Here is a 15,205-nt window from a genome sequence, read left to right as displayed (position 1 = left end):
AGTTGTTACATTAATAAAAAACCAAGCTAGTTAGTTTCTTGATTTCCTTGATTTCACCGTTTCTACCAACTTAACCAAGCTAAACCGATACACATTGATAGGTGGCTGGTAGGGGTCTGGCAAATTAGCCAGAACCGAGCTACACCAAAATTGATCGAATACATGAAATACAATTTATATAGTCAAAATATTAATTATATTTAAACTTAAAATAATTTAATTATATAAAAATAATTTAAATTTTTATAAAACAATCCAAAATATTTAAAAAAACTCAATTATTTGAAATTACTCTAAATTATTTAAATATTTTTATTCAAAATGATATAACTACCTAAAAAATTTATTTTGAATTAGTTGATATTTTACTCGATGATACTATCCAAAAATGTGAACTAAACTGAAATTAACCTAAGTTTTTTTTGATATTATAAGATTTTCTAAAATGTTCGCTCTTATTAAGAATTTAATAAATATTTATAATTTAAATTTTCTTTTACTTTATTAATGCACTTTTCAATAGTTTTTCACCAATAAAATTTAATCAATTCAAATAATTTCATTTAATGTTTTTTTAAAGTATAAAAAAATACTTTAAACATATTAAACATATATAAAATCTATTTTTATGGAACAAGTAAAAAATTTAAAACATCTTACTTTTAGAAACAAGGGAGTATATGAACCGATCAGATCGATTTTTTCGGTTATTATTCGAACTATTCGAGATTCAAAATAACCGAACCAAATATTCTTGTTTCCGAAATTTATATTGACTTCCGGTTTGGATAGAAATTGAGTTTCCGGTACGGATCTGTGCAATTCATTTGTTTTTAAAACCCTATTGAAAGAAGGCCGAACCCAAAACCCTGCAGAAGAGAGAATCCATTCCCTTGTAACCGCCATGGTTTTCGCTTCATGCATTCGCAGGTCAGCTTCTCCTTTAGCTTCCGTGTGTGGTCGTGTCGCTCGGTCCCAGGCCATCTCTGCCGCCGTCGTCGTTAACCGCTCGTCCCTTGTTCCCAACCCATCTTCTCTGCTTCGTCCTTTCGTATCTCGTGGCTTCCTCTATTCGACGGATACTAATGACCGGTTAAAGTCCGATCAGACGCTTATCCAAGTGATTGACGCCGAGATCAAAGACGCTTTCGATGCTGATGTGGTAAACAAAACCCCATTTCATTTTAGCTTACTCGAGAAGATTAGAATAGAAGAGTATTGCTGTTTGGGTTAAGGGTTTTGATTAAAGTCCATAAAGTTTCCAACTTTATGATCAAAGCATTGGTTTCATGAATTGGGTTCAGGGTTTGATCAAGTTCCATAAAGTTTCATGAATTGGGTTTTTGTTTGATTAAGTTCCATAAAGTTTCCAACTTTTTGATCAAAGCTTTAGTTTCATGTATTTGGTTTTTGTTTGATCGAATTCCATAAAGTTTCAAACTTTTTGATCATAGCATTGGTTTCATGAATTGGGTTTTTGTTCAAGTTTCATAAAGTTTCAAACTTTTTGATTATAGCATTGGTTTCATGAATTTGGGTTTTTGTTTAAGTTTCATAAAGTTTCAAACTTTTTGATCATAGCATTGGTTACATGAATTGGGTTTTTGTTCAAGTTTCATAAAGTTTCAAACTTTTTGATCATAGCATTGGTTTCATGAATTGGGTTTTTGTTTAAGTTTCATAAAGTTTCAAACTTTTTGATTAAGCATTGGTTTCATGAATTGGGTTTTTGTTCAAGTTTCATAAAGTTTCAAACTTTTTGATTATAGCATTGGTTTCATGAATTGGGTTTTTGTTTAAATCTATTGCACCAATTATTCATAGCATTGGTTTCATGTGTTGGGTTTTTCTGATTATGTGTGTTCTTTATGCAGCAGGGTGAAGACGAGACACCAGGTTCTGGTGACTTTCCTTTTAAGATTGAAGATAATCCTGGTCACAGAACTGTAACGTTGACTAGAGAGTACAATGGAGAGCAGATTAGAGTAGAAGTAAGTATGCCTGGTTCCATGGATGAACATGAAGATGGTATGGATGACAATGAAGATGGTGATGAGAAAGTTAACGAGACAAGCATTCCACTTGTTGTCACTGTGACTAAGAAGAGTGGTCTCAGCCTTGAGTTTAGCTGCACTGCTTTCCCTGATGCGATTGTCATTGATGGTTTGTCTGTGAACCATTCGGATAAGTCTTCTGAAGAAGAAGAAGAACAATTGACATATGATGGACCTGATTTTCAGTAAGTTAACATTTTCTTGTCACTACTATGATGACCAAAAACCTCAATTTTTTTTTTATTTCTTTTGGCTTTGCAGAGAGTTGGATGAGAACATGCGCAAGTCGTTCCACAAGTTTCTCGAGGCCAGAGGAATCAAACCAAGCGTGACGGATTTCATGCATGAGTACATGATGAAGAAAGATAGCAGAGAGTACTTGCTATGGTTGAAGAATCTCAAAAACTTCATCCAAGAATGAATCAAGATTGAAGACACCAAGAAGAGTAGTTTTTATGGTTGCAGTTGTGTACTAGTGACATCTAAGTTCTCAGTCTTTTGAAAGTGAAATTCGAATTTGAGCATTAACCTTCCTTTGGATGGAGAATGATAAAAAAAAAAAGACAGAAAGTTACATTGACTTATAACTTTTTTGACATGAAGAATAGCTAATAAACATTTTGCTATTATCAAAGAACATCAAGGTAGATGGATCTTATTTTGGTGCAACTCCACAAGAAACACTAAATCCTAATCAAACAAAAGAACTTCTGTGTAATAATATGACATTAGCAGAGCTAGAGCCCGTTCTCCACTGCCTCTGTCCTTTAGAATCCGTTCTCCACTGCCTCTGTCCTTTAGAACCCGTTCTCCACTGCCTATGTCCTTTTCAAGACAGGGAGGTCCTTATGTGTGTAAGCAACTCCTTTGTCTCCATCCACAACTTGTCCTTCTCCTCTCATTATCCTGCGCCATTCACCACCATTAATATTCAATCCTCAATAGAGTTTCTAAGAAGTGAATGAACAGAGGAAAGACAAAAGAAGTTCAATGGTGGTACCATCTGGTTGTCAATAATCCTTCTACTCCAACTGGACCACGGGCGTGTATTCTGCTTGTGCTTATCCCCACCTACACATAAAAACAAGCCACATTAGCCATTCATTCATTCACAGTTCATTATTCATTTGGTTCTGTCGTACCTCAGCACCAAGTCCAAATCTAAAACCATCACAGAATCTTGTGCTTGCATTGTGGAAAACAGCCGCACTGTCATAATGTTAAAAGAGTTTAGTTTCCAATTTATTCAACCACAAACATTCTATGGACTGTAGGATTAAACAACACAAGCTATTATTACCTGTCCACTTGGCGGAGGAATATGTCTGCGACTTCACTATCTTCTGTCACTATGCAATCAGTGTGTGCACTGCTCTCACGAGACAAGACAAGACAAAAGAAGTAAGTGACCAAACTAGTGTTCCAGCACATGCAAAGAATACAGTTTACTGTGAAAGACTTTGTGATATAAAATTTGGATTCAACAATAATTTTTACCTCCCATGATTGTGGATATGATCTATAGCACCATGTACGTCTTCTACAATTTCAACAGTGCATGCCTTGGCACTGTACTCGTGATGAAATGATTGTGTTTCCGGAATGTTCAGTTTACCACTTGCTCTTGGACCACCATACAAAGTGACACCTACAAGTTAAAACAAATGTCTCTAATGAAGCTAACCAACAAACTAAATCTTATCTTATTTTTAGTACTTATGGTTTTTCAAACTCATAGTTCATGGTTAAAGACAAACAAACTACTATTCTTACCACTGGCTTGCAGAGCATGTATAAGCTCGTTGAGCACACCATTATTCTCTAGATCCTTATGTACAAGAAGAGTTTCCTGTTAGGACAAGATAAAAACAGAAGACGAGGTGAGACAAGAAGTTCTAAGTGAACATTACTGAAAAAGGTAAAGAGTCTCTAACCATTGCGTTACAGGCTGCTGGATAATCTAACTTTGCATCTGAAACTACACGCTTTGCCATGTCCAGATTACAAGATTTGTCGACATATACATGACATATACCATCTGCAAACACCAAAAAAAAGTAAGCAGTGTTCTCATTAGACCAGTCCAGAATATGAACTTAATGGAAGTGAACTTATAAAAGGTACCAGCGTGCCCTAGCACTGGGATTTTAGTTGAGTTTTTTATCTGAGAAACAAGCTTGTTGCTGCCTCTTGGGATCACAAGATCAATAACATCATCAAGCTGTATACAAATGCAAATGGTAAGTTCTAGATTAAGTAAAAAGAGCTAATCACTTCTGGTGACCTCCCCATTCATGTATTTATACCTTGAGCAAATCAGGAATCTCATCTCTCGAAGTCACAAGTCCTATGAGTTTACCTCCAACAGTCTTTGGAATTGCATCAGTGATCACCTATAGTTTTTTCCATGATTTCAAACATTTTGAGAACCAAGATGATGACTAGTATTGACTACTATGGAGTTCACTCCAATCTATGAATATGAGGTTGATGTACCTTATGTAAGATAGCATTTGATCGACGAGCTTCTTTTCCACCCTTCAGCAGAAGACCATTTCCACTCCGGATAGCAAGTGAAGCTATCTGTTTGATTCATTGATAGTGTTTGGTGATCAGAGTTTACATCTAAGAGTATAAAGGACAATGTCCAGTGACATACCTGAACAAGTGCATCAGGACGAGACTCAAAAACAATCAGAAGAACACCTAGTGGTGATGATGTCTTCTCTAAAACAAGACCATCTGCAATCTGTTATACAAAAAATTGTCAGGAAACATTTGAATTTGAAAGAAAAAAAATTGCATGTTAATAGGAGGGTTGGATCTTCCATCATTTCAGGTTACCTCGGTTTTTGCTAAAACACGGCCGATTGGATCTTCCATTTCAGCTAGCTGGCGAATAGAAGCTGCAAGGCTTGAGATCTATCAAGCACCCGAAACAAACAATGTAAATAATTGGTGCAATAGATTTAATCACACAGTGAATACAGTCTTACCTTCCCAGGCTTCATAACTAAGCGAGCTACCAAGGACTCCTCATATCCAGCTTGTTGTGCTACAGCAACATCTAAATCATTCTCAGCTTTAATTATTTTCTCATTTGCTTCAAGGGCGTTAGCAATATCGAGTAGAATGTTTTTCCTCTCTTCTGACGACAAGGCCTGTTAAAGCAAATTGCAAACAAGTCAATATCTGAACTAACAATTTGAGTACGGTGGCATAAAAGTCCTAACGTTACCTGAAGCTTTCTTGAACTCTCCCTTGCAGCAACTGCCATGTCACGGGAAGTAGTATCTACAACCGGAGCCCACAAATGAGCATCTTGGTGGAATAGAGTACCAACGCGCAGTCCATTAAGGACTTTAGCTATATTATCAGCTGCAAAGCCACTTCAAACCAAAAAAAAAAAAAAAGCAAGAAAAGTATCACTCTTCCATCCAACACTATATGCTAGCTTAGGCATGGACACAATATCCCGAACCAAGAAACCACACCGTACCGAATAAACCGAACCGAATTTATAACTGAGTGGTTCCTATATCTCTTGAACCGAAAAAACGAATGAGTATCCTATATACCTAAAAGTGTTAATTATATTTAATTTCTAAGTAACAAAATCCTAAAAATACTATTTATAAACCAAATTATCCGAAAAATATAATTAACAGAATATTTTTCATCCAAAATATTAAAATTATCCGAATTACCCAACATTTTCATTTTTATCCGAACAATCCAAATTACTAGCTTATTGATTAGTCTCTGACTCCCTTCTAGATTCAGATATTTAGGGGAACAAGCTGATGCTAAGAACTTATGAGTACCGAAGGGCCTTTTACCTGGTAATGATAACAGGAATGCCACCATAAGCAGCACTAACAGCAGCTTTAACTTTTGCAGTCATACCCCCTCGTCCTAATTTGGACTTTTCCCCGAAGGTGATCTCTTCCTGGTGCTTTTCTTTAATGTATGTGTGGATCAACGTTGAATTAGGATCGCTTGGAGGGCCAGTATAGAGACCCTCAACATCACTTAGAAGAACCAAAAGATCAGCTTTCAGCTCCAGTGACAGTAGAGCAGCTAAGCTGTCATTATCCCAAAATATACCAGTAGAATCCTGCATAGGTAACAAAAGAAAGGCAGTGAATTAGTAACGCTTATAACCAAAAAGAAAGGCAGTGAACAAACCTTGTAAGGGGCTTTTCGAGTGCTTATAGCATCATTCTCGTTGAAAACTGGAATAACCCTCATCTTCATCATGGCTTTAACCGTTTCACTAAGTTGCTTTCTGAAATCCTTATCTCTAAAATCCTTATCAGTCACCAGCATTTGAGCCACCGTCACATCCAACTACCAAAAGAGGAAGCAACACCATTAGTACTCAAAATGCTTGCCAATAATCAAGAAATTAGAAGAGGAAAATCACATCACATCACCTGGTCGAACATAGTCTCATAGTAAGCCATGAGGCTGCTCTGTCCAACAGCAGCACAAGCCTTCCCATCAAGTTCATTCTGTGGCTTCTGAAGGTCTGCAAAGCTGGAGTCCATATAGAATAAAAAGATTCAGAACAAAACAAAACAGAACAAGAAATATAACAGTTATTCCCAATGCCCCTGAGACATAATTTGAAAAGGGATGTTTCCATGACAAAACCTGCTGTTGACTAATTGTCTGTAACGAAGCCTTTGACGACCAAGACCAACCGCACCAGATGACACCAAAATGACCTCAAATCCGTCCGAGTTTAATTCCGCTAGCTGCCATTAAAATTATTTAAACAAGTTAATAGATGATTAATGTATAGCTTTAATCAAGAACGTGTATTTGATGTTAGGATTCAAATCAAGAAACCTGCTCGCAGATAGCTCCTAAGCGGCCAAGAGCCAATCTTCCATCTTTCCCAGTAACAACTGCAGTCCCAACCTGTCAACAAAAAAACCACTCTGTGTGATCAAAGGCAACAAAAAAGTTTCAATCTTTAAGAAAATAAAAGAACAAACTTTTAATGTTTTCCACATTTTTGCCCAGATTCATATCGAACCACCATAAAAGTCAAACCCGTAAAAGAGAGAGAGAGAGATGGGAACCTTGACGACGATACGCTTAACGTTCTTGGTGAAAGCGCGGGAACGATCGGTCTCCGCCATATTAGCGCGAGTCAACTCGGTCGGACGTGAGGAGAGGAATGTGGTATAATCCGGTGAGGAGGAGTATCACAAGTGGGATGGGAAGGGAGCAAATGGGGTTTTTAAAGGTAAAGAGCGTCAGCCAAATACTGTATGTGAAAAATAGTTAAAACAAACAAACCCTTGTGTTTTCTCACAAATTAAGTGATGATACTCAAGTTTTATAACTGAATATTAAACCAGTTTTATATTCAGAAATTAAGTTAATTAATTTACAAATTAGGGTTAGCTTCCTACACTAATGGGGATATTTTATAAATAACTTTTTTTGTAATCATATTTGTTATTTCTATAAACTTGATTAGTTTTATATTTGTTTTTTGGTCCTTCGGTAAAACTATAAATCAGTGGCGGATGTACTTGTAACAAAGAGGTGGCAAGTGTCTCCACTCAAAATCTTACAATCCGTGTTATTTTTTTAAGCTTTAGATTATTGCCACATGACAAATACTTTTTTTTTGCCCCAATCGATTTTAAATTTCAAATTATAACCAAAAGAAAATTTTCACATATTTAATTCTATGAAATCCATTAATAATAATTTCTTCTTTTACAAAAAAAATTAGACATTTAGACCTTATAACTTAATTTTATAATGCAAAAGTCTCATATTTCTTATAAAATGTTTTTTTGCCCCTAATCCTAAATTTTTCTGCATCAACCCCTGCTCCAGTTTTGGAAGTTGTATGCATGACTAGTGTTATATATTTGATAACAAATGGTCCTTACCACCATGCAATTTAAAACAAATGTAATTAGACAATGGGAAAATATGTACAAGTGTAAATTTCTCTTTATTTATTTACTCACTGATAAAACAAATCTTTAATTCCCGTAGAGTAATGGTATGTGTCACCAATTTCATGAGTTGAAAAATATCTTGTTGTAAATAATTTTAATTTTATGCTTTATTTGTTTAAAAAAAAACTAAATCGATGCCAGTTTCAGTGTGGCCGCATTTTGTATTAAGTTCTTTCGAAAAATTTCACAATAAAATTCTATAAATTAATATTTTATAAGTTAATAAGTATCTAATATAATAAATTTATATATTTCTAAGTTGGTTTTATTCAAAATAATATAAACTGACAAAATAATGCAATTTTTAAATTTATATGTAAATATAATGGCTAAATATATTCCTAAATCTGTTTATTTGTTTTGATATTTAATGATATTTTGCATGAACTAATAACTAGTAACTTATAAATTAATAAAGTATAAGTTTAATATTACTTTACAAAAAGATACTGTGGTTATGTAGTTGTGAAATCGGGAATTTGTATTGAGAACAAATGGTAGTTACTAGTTAGTAACATGTTCTGTTGTCATATTGTAAAATTGTGATAATTTAGAAATTCTTTTGTCTTTTTCTTCTGAATTTACGGTTTCTAATGTCTAAAAAAATAAACGTAGGTATGCGTTATACACGTTTTTAGCTAAGTCCCGAACCACCTGGCGCCACGTCATGGGGATCTCACATCCTGATCCACATTGATGACGTGGTGATCGTGCAGAGTAAAAGAGTTAGGGTATGGCGCAGCGGATCAGCTCAAGACTGGTGGGTGTATTTTATCGATTTATAACCTGGAGGCTGAGAGAGCACCGTGAACGTGAACTACACAAAGAGAGGACAACAAGTCAGTCTTACTTGGCAATACCTCATGAAACAATTAAAATTTCATAATTCATACGCATCGCCACAACATCATCATTCATCATCATATGATTTGTTATCGTTAAAGTACAAAATTCAAATGATTTTGACATAGTCATATGTGATATTTTATATGTTTGCTATTCAAGGAAAAGAGAAGTTATAAGAATATAACCCAAGAAAGCATTAAGAACATAAGAGCAACATTATTAGGAGCATCTAATCGAAGTTTTCAAAGGACAATAAATTATGATGAGATATTATAAATTAGTGTTGGAGTATCTCAAAATAACCCCATCCCAAGCTATATCACTGGACATGCTCTAACAATCGCCCGTTTCCAGAATAAAAAAATATATTGTCTCTAGTCCTAAATCCATTACCATGTCGTGCCACAACACACGAATACGGCTGAATCTTGTATTCGATATATATGTATACTTAACTTTTGCTCGATATAGTAAAATGTCTTTAGTAACTTAGGGCATTTTACCCGGCTGGCCACACAGATATAGGCTATTACTTTCGGTTCATTTGAATGTTTAGGAAAGGATCTATCCGTAGGTTGTACCCGGCTGGCCACACAGATATAGGCTATTACTTTCGGTTCATTTGAATGTTTAGGAAAGGATCTATCCGTAGGTTGTACCTCCATCCGGAGGTTAGATATGTATCTTTAATAGATTTGGGTTTAACCATTTTTGTTACAAAAAAACTTAGGGTATTTACCAAATTTTATCAAAAAAAAACCTTAGGACGTTTACCATTCATTTAGTATTAATTTAGTGAGAACGTATTTTTATTACTACTTTACTAGTGTATCTAGGAATAAATGAATGGTAAGGAAAATAAATTATTTTAGTTTATTCAAATTTAAAATGAAAAAGGTATATTCAAATTTATTAATTAAAAGTTATTTTCATCTAAAAAATAAATACGTTAAACACATGGAAAGCTATAATTGTAGCTAAAAAAATCACGCGTCTGTGGACAGATGGTTAAGGCGTTCCATAAATTCTCAAAAGATCTGAATTCGAATCCGCACCACATCAGATTTCTACATATGTGGCCACCAGAGTTTTTCATATTCCATCTCCGAGAAATAGTTTACCATTTTTTTTTAATTGTAGCTCAAATTTGATCGCGCTAGAAGCTTAGAGCCAGCCATAAGATATATAGTTTATGTTATGTATACGCCAATGGTCGGTTCTCTTGTCAACTATCGATACACACGTCTATCAAACTCCAATTCTGTTCAATCTCTATCACCTTTTTTAATCCGGTTAGCTATTTCACACGGCAGTAAACTACTACAAATATAGATATACCCTCCATTAAAATAGTGATTAAAAAAAAAAACTTCTTCTGCTACAATTCATCTTTTCCACCAAATGCAAGAATATGCCATAAAAGTGATACCAACATTTATTGTGACGACGGCTCCTATGCCGTTCAAAAGTTTTAGATTGTAAAATTGTATATATAGACAAAAACAATTCTTCTCTTTTTTTCTTATTTTCGTGTTTTAGGGTGATTGGTAAGTGCTATGAGTATTTTAGACCATCATTAGTAATTTAGTCTCTTTACCAATGTCTCTGGAAAAAAATATATTAGTATTTTAAAATAAAATGATCTATACTATTATATTAAAATAGAAATCATGATTTCTTTCATGTGTGATATTTTTATTTGGACCATCCTTAGAAAATTTATTAAATTTTGCATAACTTAATTATAATATTTTTAATATCTTTATATTTATTTGAAATACTAATAAATATCTTACAGAAATGTCTAACAAAATCTTTCAAATATCTTTTAAAATTTTTTAAAATATATTTTCGAAATTAGTTAATTAAAATTTTAATTATCACAAAGTACAATTAGAAACTAAATTTTAGTTTAGTTTTGATTGTAAAAAAAATAATTTTAACAGTATTTTAATGATAATAAAAAAATAAAATTATTTAATTTTCAAAATTAAATTTAAGAAGAATTTTAAAAGATATTTTTAAAAATAAATATTCATTTCTATTTCTAATTTAAAATAAAAACTCTTATCTATTTAGCACAAAAATTACGACTTATTTCATATGTGATTTTTTAATTTAGACCACTTAGAAATCACACCTTTAAATGTTTTTACCATGTAATACAACTAATTTACATCTCATAGATGAAATATTTGATATTTATTCATATCGTTATATTTATTCATATTGTATACATAAAACTTTATTATTATTATAACGTCTGTGTATTCCACTAAGTTAAAAACACAATTTGGTTTGTTATTTAAACAGCTATATTAAATTGGTTTAATTTATAACTATATACCAAATTTTCTATTTTGTAGGTTCAACTTAATTTAGTTTCCACATATATTTCAAATTTAGAAATGAACAAAATTATGTATAGCAGTATCGTTATATATATGGTTGTTGATTCATGGGATAACAAGTTGTAGGCTTGTAAATGTCCATAGGATGGTTTTTACTTTTTACCCATAGCCGAAAATGTTTTAAAAGAGGAGAGATTTCATCGGTGCAGTTTGATTTCTCAATTGTTAAAAAGTTAGAATATAATAGAAAAGATGAAAGAGCTTCGATTCCAAATTTGGAAAAGTCGAGTTCCATCACGTTCGGAGCCTTTAACTATACAAGCAAACAAGAAGTTACATTCATCCCATCTTTTTCTTTTAGTTCTTCACACAAACCAAGAAAATTCGTCGACGCATAGATATTTTCCAACGTGAGTACTCCCACTGTTTTAAAACATAAGATGTTTTAGCCAAAACCACAAAAAAAAAATTTAATTTTGTCAAGAAATATAAATTAAATAACTCAACTAAATATAAAAAAAAATCTATAAACTGTAATTGCCTAGTTGGTTACACAATTTTTAACAAAATTTAAATACATCTAAAATATAAAAATTTATATTTCAAAACATCAACAATGGCTTAAAACATGTTATATTCAGAAACAGAGAGAATCTTTTTTTTTTTACTCCTGGTGATGCAGTAAACAAAATAGTTATATTACACCATCAACAGTGTTTGCTGTGAATGATCATTAATTTTCAAGTGTAAAATCCTTAATATCTTCATGAACACACTTTCACTTTCCATACCATTTGCAGCTATGACCATATGTATGTGAAGAAAAACGCTATACCGGTTTGACATGCACCTTTTAATATGTTAGTCTATATATAAATATTTACAGATGATGTCAAAAGAAATATTTACAGATATGACTGGCTCGAACAAATCTATATATAATAAACGTTTGATTGCAGGAAATGGGAAAGCATCTGGATTCAACCCCAATAGAAAAAACGGCTAGTTTCTCTCTCATCAGGTGCGATAGGAAAGGCGATTTACAAACCAAACAGTGTCTCCGATACCAGCGGCTCACCGGCGTCTCATCAGACGTCGGCTGCTAAGTCAACTGTCTGCTTCTTCTCCCCCGAAGCAGATGAAGAAGAAAAAACCCAAGAATTCTCCGGCGAAATCTAGGTCTTCCCTGCCGGCGAAATCCACACTTGAGAAGTCAAAGGATGTAGATCTCCCTTTAGCCTTCGAGGTTGTTTCCGATGCCCAAATCGGCTCTCAAGCTGACACGGTTGCTCAACAATCCTCAGTCGCCGCAGATCTACCCTCCTCTGAACAATCTTCACCACCATCGAACAAGACAGTGATCGTCGATCCTACGGGAGATCCATCTCTAGCTCAAATTGCAGACCCGTTCGCTCAATTTGAGTCTAATCGTGTTGATTCAACCCAAATAGTACTGGAAACAGAGACCGGAAAGGCAACGAACTGCAACATCAAGACTGCCCTTCAAACTTCTCTTCCAATAGCCAATGCTGATGCTAAGATAAACTCTTTAAGCTCGCAAACGGCTGATGAAACGCTTATCTCCACAACTCCATCGAGTGAGGAAGATTTAACCGGTATGGATGGCTCTGCTGTCATCAAAGCTAAAGCTGCTCTGGACCCTACACAACAGGAAGGGAACACGAGCCAAACTGATGCAGTAAAACGCGTCGAGACTGCTGAAGGTGACATAAACACCCCATCTCCACCAGTCAATGTGGTGAAACAACCCACAGTCACTGCCAACCCCTCCACAGATAACTGGTGCGATCACGCTAAAGGATTAGGAAAGAGGTTATCAAAGAAGGGTGAAGCCTTCATTCTACCCTCGGGTGAAGCCTGTATCAAAATTCCCAATTCAGTGATCGAAAAAAACAGGAAGTCTTGGGAGCCATTTGTCTTGGGGCAGTTTTACTCGGATCCTCCCTCCCAAGGAACGCTGCACAACATTGTTAACGGAATTTGGAGCAAACACTACAGGGACATTGTGGTTTCAAAGATGGAAGGTTTTTCGTTTTTGTTTCGAATTCCAAATGCAGCGACAAGAAGCAGAGTTTTAAACCAGAGATTGTGGCAGATTGAAGGTCAGACTATGTTTGTGGATAAATGGGAACCGGGAATTGTCCCTACTAAGCCCGAGCTCACCTCAGCACCTATTTGGCTAGAGCTTAGAAAGGTACCATTCCAGTTCTTTAATGAGGATGGGCTGGAGAGAATCGCCGGTCTGGTGGGCCATCCCAAGTATCTCCACCCTGCGACTGCAAATAAAACGAACTTGGAGGTTGCAAAGGTCCTTACCATTATCGACCCAAGGAAGCCACTTCCCGAGGCCGTAAATGTCCAGTTTGATTCAGGAGAGATCAGTAGAGTTCTAGTGTCCAGCCCTTGGATGCCGCCTGTCTGTGGAATCTGTAAGGAGGTGGGCCATTGTACCAGGCGCTGTCCGTCAGCCCCTAAAGTGTGCAGTTTCTGTTCGTCCACCGCCCACGATTCCGCTAACTGCCCAAAGAAGCCGGGACAGGAAGCACGGGGTAGGAAGACCAGAAGAGGTAAGTCTAAGGAGAAGAAAAAATGGGTTGCGACTGGACCAGCTCAATCGGATCCTCAGAAGTCGGTTAACCGATCCTCAAGCCCCTCCTCTTCTCCTGCAATTGCTAAAGCGGGGGTTATTCAGGTAATAACGGCTGTTGGATCAAAGCTGGGTACGGAAAAAGATCAGGAGAAGGGAGAATCCAGTGTCAAGCCCTACTATCTGAGATCAGCAACACCAAGGAGTAACTCAGCTGCCTCTAGATCCTCTAACTCCAACGTCCAACCTGACTCTTCTGATGTGGAATCGTCGGAGTCTGAACTAGAGGAAGGTGAATTCAGCATTCTCGAACCGGATTTTGAATTGGTCAGGAACAAAAAGAAGTTTTCAGGTCTGAAAGGAAACCGGGGCAGGAGCTCCAAAACCCACTAATTTTTATGTCGACAGACATTTTTTGCTGGAATGTACGCGGGATGAATAAATTCAGTCACCGTATCGGATTAAGTAAATGGTCTAGGAAAAATTCCCCACTTTTTGGCGGCATTCTTGAGACTCACGTCAAGCAACTCAAGATGAATAAATTTGTGTCGCAGCTTTTCCCGGGTTGGTCTGCTCATCACAATTACGGCTTCTCTCCTTTGGGTAAAATCTGGATTGTTTGGCACCCTTCTCTACTTGTCTCCATAATCTCGGAGTCTTGCCAGATGATCACGGCCGAAATCACTTGGCCCTCCGTCCAGACCAAGATTTACATCTCTACGGTTTATGCGTCTAACGACGCTGAAGATCGTCTCACTCTTTGGTCTGAAATCACCTCCATGGCCTCTTCGTACGGGCTGGATAACAAACCTTGGTTGGTTATTGGTGACTTTAATCAAATTAGAGTCCCTTCTGAGCACTCCCTTCCTCCCACTCTGAACATGGACAAGAGGATGAGGGATTTCAATGACTGCCTTATGGAAGCAAACCTTGAGGATCTGAATTTCAGAGGCCCGACATTTACTTGGTGGAACAAGCGCAAGCTCGCTCCTGTAGCTAAAAAACTTGACAGAGGACTAGTAAATGAGGACTGGCTCATTGTGTTTCCGTCTTCAGTCCTTTTCTTCGGTAATCCAAATTTCTCTGACCACGCAGTTATGGCTATCACCCTGGAGCCTGAGAGGACTAGGATCAAAAAGCCATTCAGATTTTATAATTTTATGCTGCAAAACCCTGACTTCTTGGCTGTTGTTTGTGAGAACTGGTTTTCCTTCAACGTCGTCGGATCGGCAATGTACAGGGTCTCTTCAAAACTCAAGCTACTGAAGAAGGTTCTCAGAGACTTTAGCTTCCAGAACTATTCCGGTATTGAGAAGAAGACTGCCATTGCTCATGGAAAACTGCTGCAGGCCTAGT

General features: G+C 36.0%; 3 protein-coding genes across 5 annotated transcripts; 2 read left to right on the top strand and 1 right to left on the bottom strand.

The window, feature by feature from the left end:
- The first annotated feature begins 802 nt into the window (after positions 1 to 802).
- LOC106445365 (uncharacterized protein At2g39795, mitochondrial) lies at positions 803 to 2,634 on the top strand. 2 transcript variants are annotated; one of them, XM_013886905.3, is made up of 3 exons: positions 803 to 1,162; positions 1,878 to 2,239; positions 2,316 to 2,634. In XM_013886905.3, exons 1-3 carry the CDS (start codon positions 905 to 907, stop codon positions 2,473 to 2,475), a joined length of 780 nt encoding a protein of 259 aa, XP_013742359.1. In that variant the 5' UTR covers positions 803 to 904; the 3' UTR covers positions 2,476 to 2,634. The 2 variants fall into 2 exon arrangements, with proteins under 2 accessions (XP_013742359.1, XP_013742358.1); XM_013886904.3 differs by having other exon boundaries at positions 824 to 1,162; positions 1,875 to 2,239.
- Positions 2,602 to 7,384, bottom strand: LOC106445364 (delta-1-pyrroline-5-carboxylate synthase B). Of its 2 annotated transcripts, XM_048777951.1 has the most exons (21): positions 7,145 to 7,384; positions 6,909 to 6,980; positions 6,711 to 6,814; positions 6,491 to 6,593; positions 6,243 to 6,404; positions 5,894 to 6,171; positions 5,293 to 5,443; positions 5,051 to 5,215; positions 4,899 to 4,976; positions 4,714 to 4,803; positions 4,551 to 4,637; positions 4,361 to 4,447; positions 4,179 to 4,275; positions 3,989 to 4,092; positions 3,828 to 3,903; positions 3,552 to 3,702; positions 3,355 to 3,423; positions 3,197 to 3,263; positions 3,055 to 3,125; positions 2,873 to 2,960; positions 2,602 to 2,842 (listed from the first exon to the last, which is right to left on the bottom strand). In XM_048777951.1, exons 1-20 carry the CDS (start codon positions 7,202 to 7,204, stop codon positions 2,873 to 2,875), a joined length of 2,160 nt encoding a protein of 719 aa, XP_048633908.1. In that variant the 5' UTR covers positions 7,205 to 7,384; the 3' UTR covers positions 2,602 to 2,842. The 2 variants fall into 2 exon arrangements, with proteins under 2 accessions (XP_048633908.1, XP_048633907.1); XM_048777950.1 differs by having other exon boundaries at positions 2,602 to 2,960.
- Positions 7,385 to 14,283: 6,899 nt separating this feature from the next.
- Positions 14,284 to 15,204, top strand: LOC125608424. The gene has a single exon (XM_048778901.1). It carries the CDS (start codon positions 14,284 to 14,286, stop codon positions 15,202 to 15,204), a length of 921 nt encoding a protein of 306 aa, XP_048634858.1.
- Position 15,205: the final 1 nt, after the last annotated feature.

This window comes from Brassica napus, chromosome A4 (assembly GCF_020379485.1).
Source record: "Brassica napus cultivar Da-Ae chromosome A4, Da-Ae, whole genome shotgun sequence".
Classification (NCBI taxonomy): Eukaryota; Viridiplantae; Streptophyta; class Magnoliopsida; order Brassicales; family Brassicaceae; genus Brassica; species Brassica napus.
Note: the sequence above shows the minus strand (reverse complement) of the source record. Positions and strands in the feature narration are given on the sequence as shown.

Excerpts from the sequence above, each read along its gene's own strand:
- LOC106445364 (XM_048777950.1), bottom strand. The coding sequence starts at position 7,204 with ATGGCGGAGACCGATCGTTCCCGCGCTTTCACCAAGAACGTTAAGCGT. Across the intron at positions 4,804-4,898 it reads GTGTTTTAGCAAAAACCGAG|ATTGCAGATGGTCTTGTTTT; the intron begins GTAACCTGAAAT and ends TTTGTATAACAG. Across the intron at positions 3,264-3,354 it reads TTCCTCCGCCAAGTGGACAG|TGCGGCTGTTTTCCACAATG; the intron begins GTAATAATAGCT and ends ACATTATGACAG.
- LOC106445365 (XM_013886904.3), top strand. The coding sequence starts at position 905 with ATGGTTTTCGCTTCATGCATTCGCAGGTCAGCTTCTCCTTTAGCTTCC. Across the intron at positions 1,163-1,874 it reads ACGCTTTCGATGCTGATGTG|CAGGGTGAAGACGAGACACC; the intron begins GTAAACAAAACC and ends TTCTTTATGCAG. Across the intron at positions 2,240-2,315 it reads TATGATGGACCTGATTTTCA|AGAGTTGGATGAGAACATGC; the intron begins GTAAGTTAACAT and ends TTGGCTTTGCAG.
- LOC125608424 (XM_048778901.1), top strand. The coding sequence starts at position 14,284 with ATGAATAAATTCAGTCACCGTATCGGATTAAGTAAATGGTCTAGGAAA.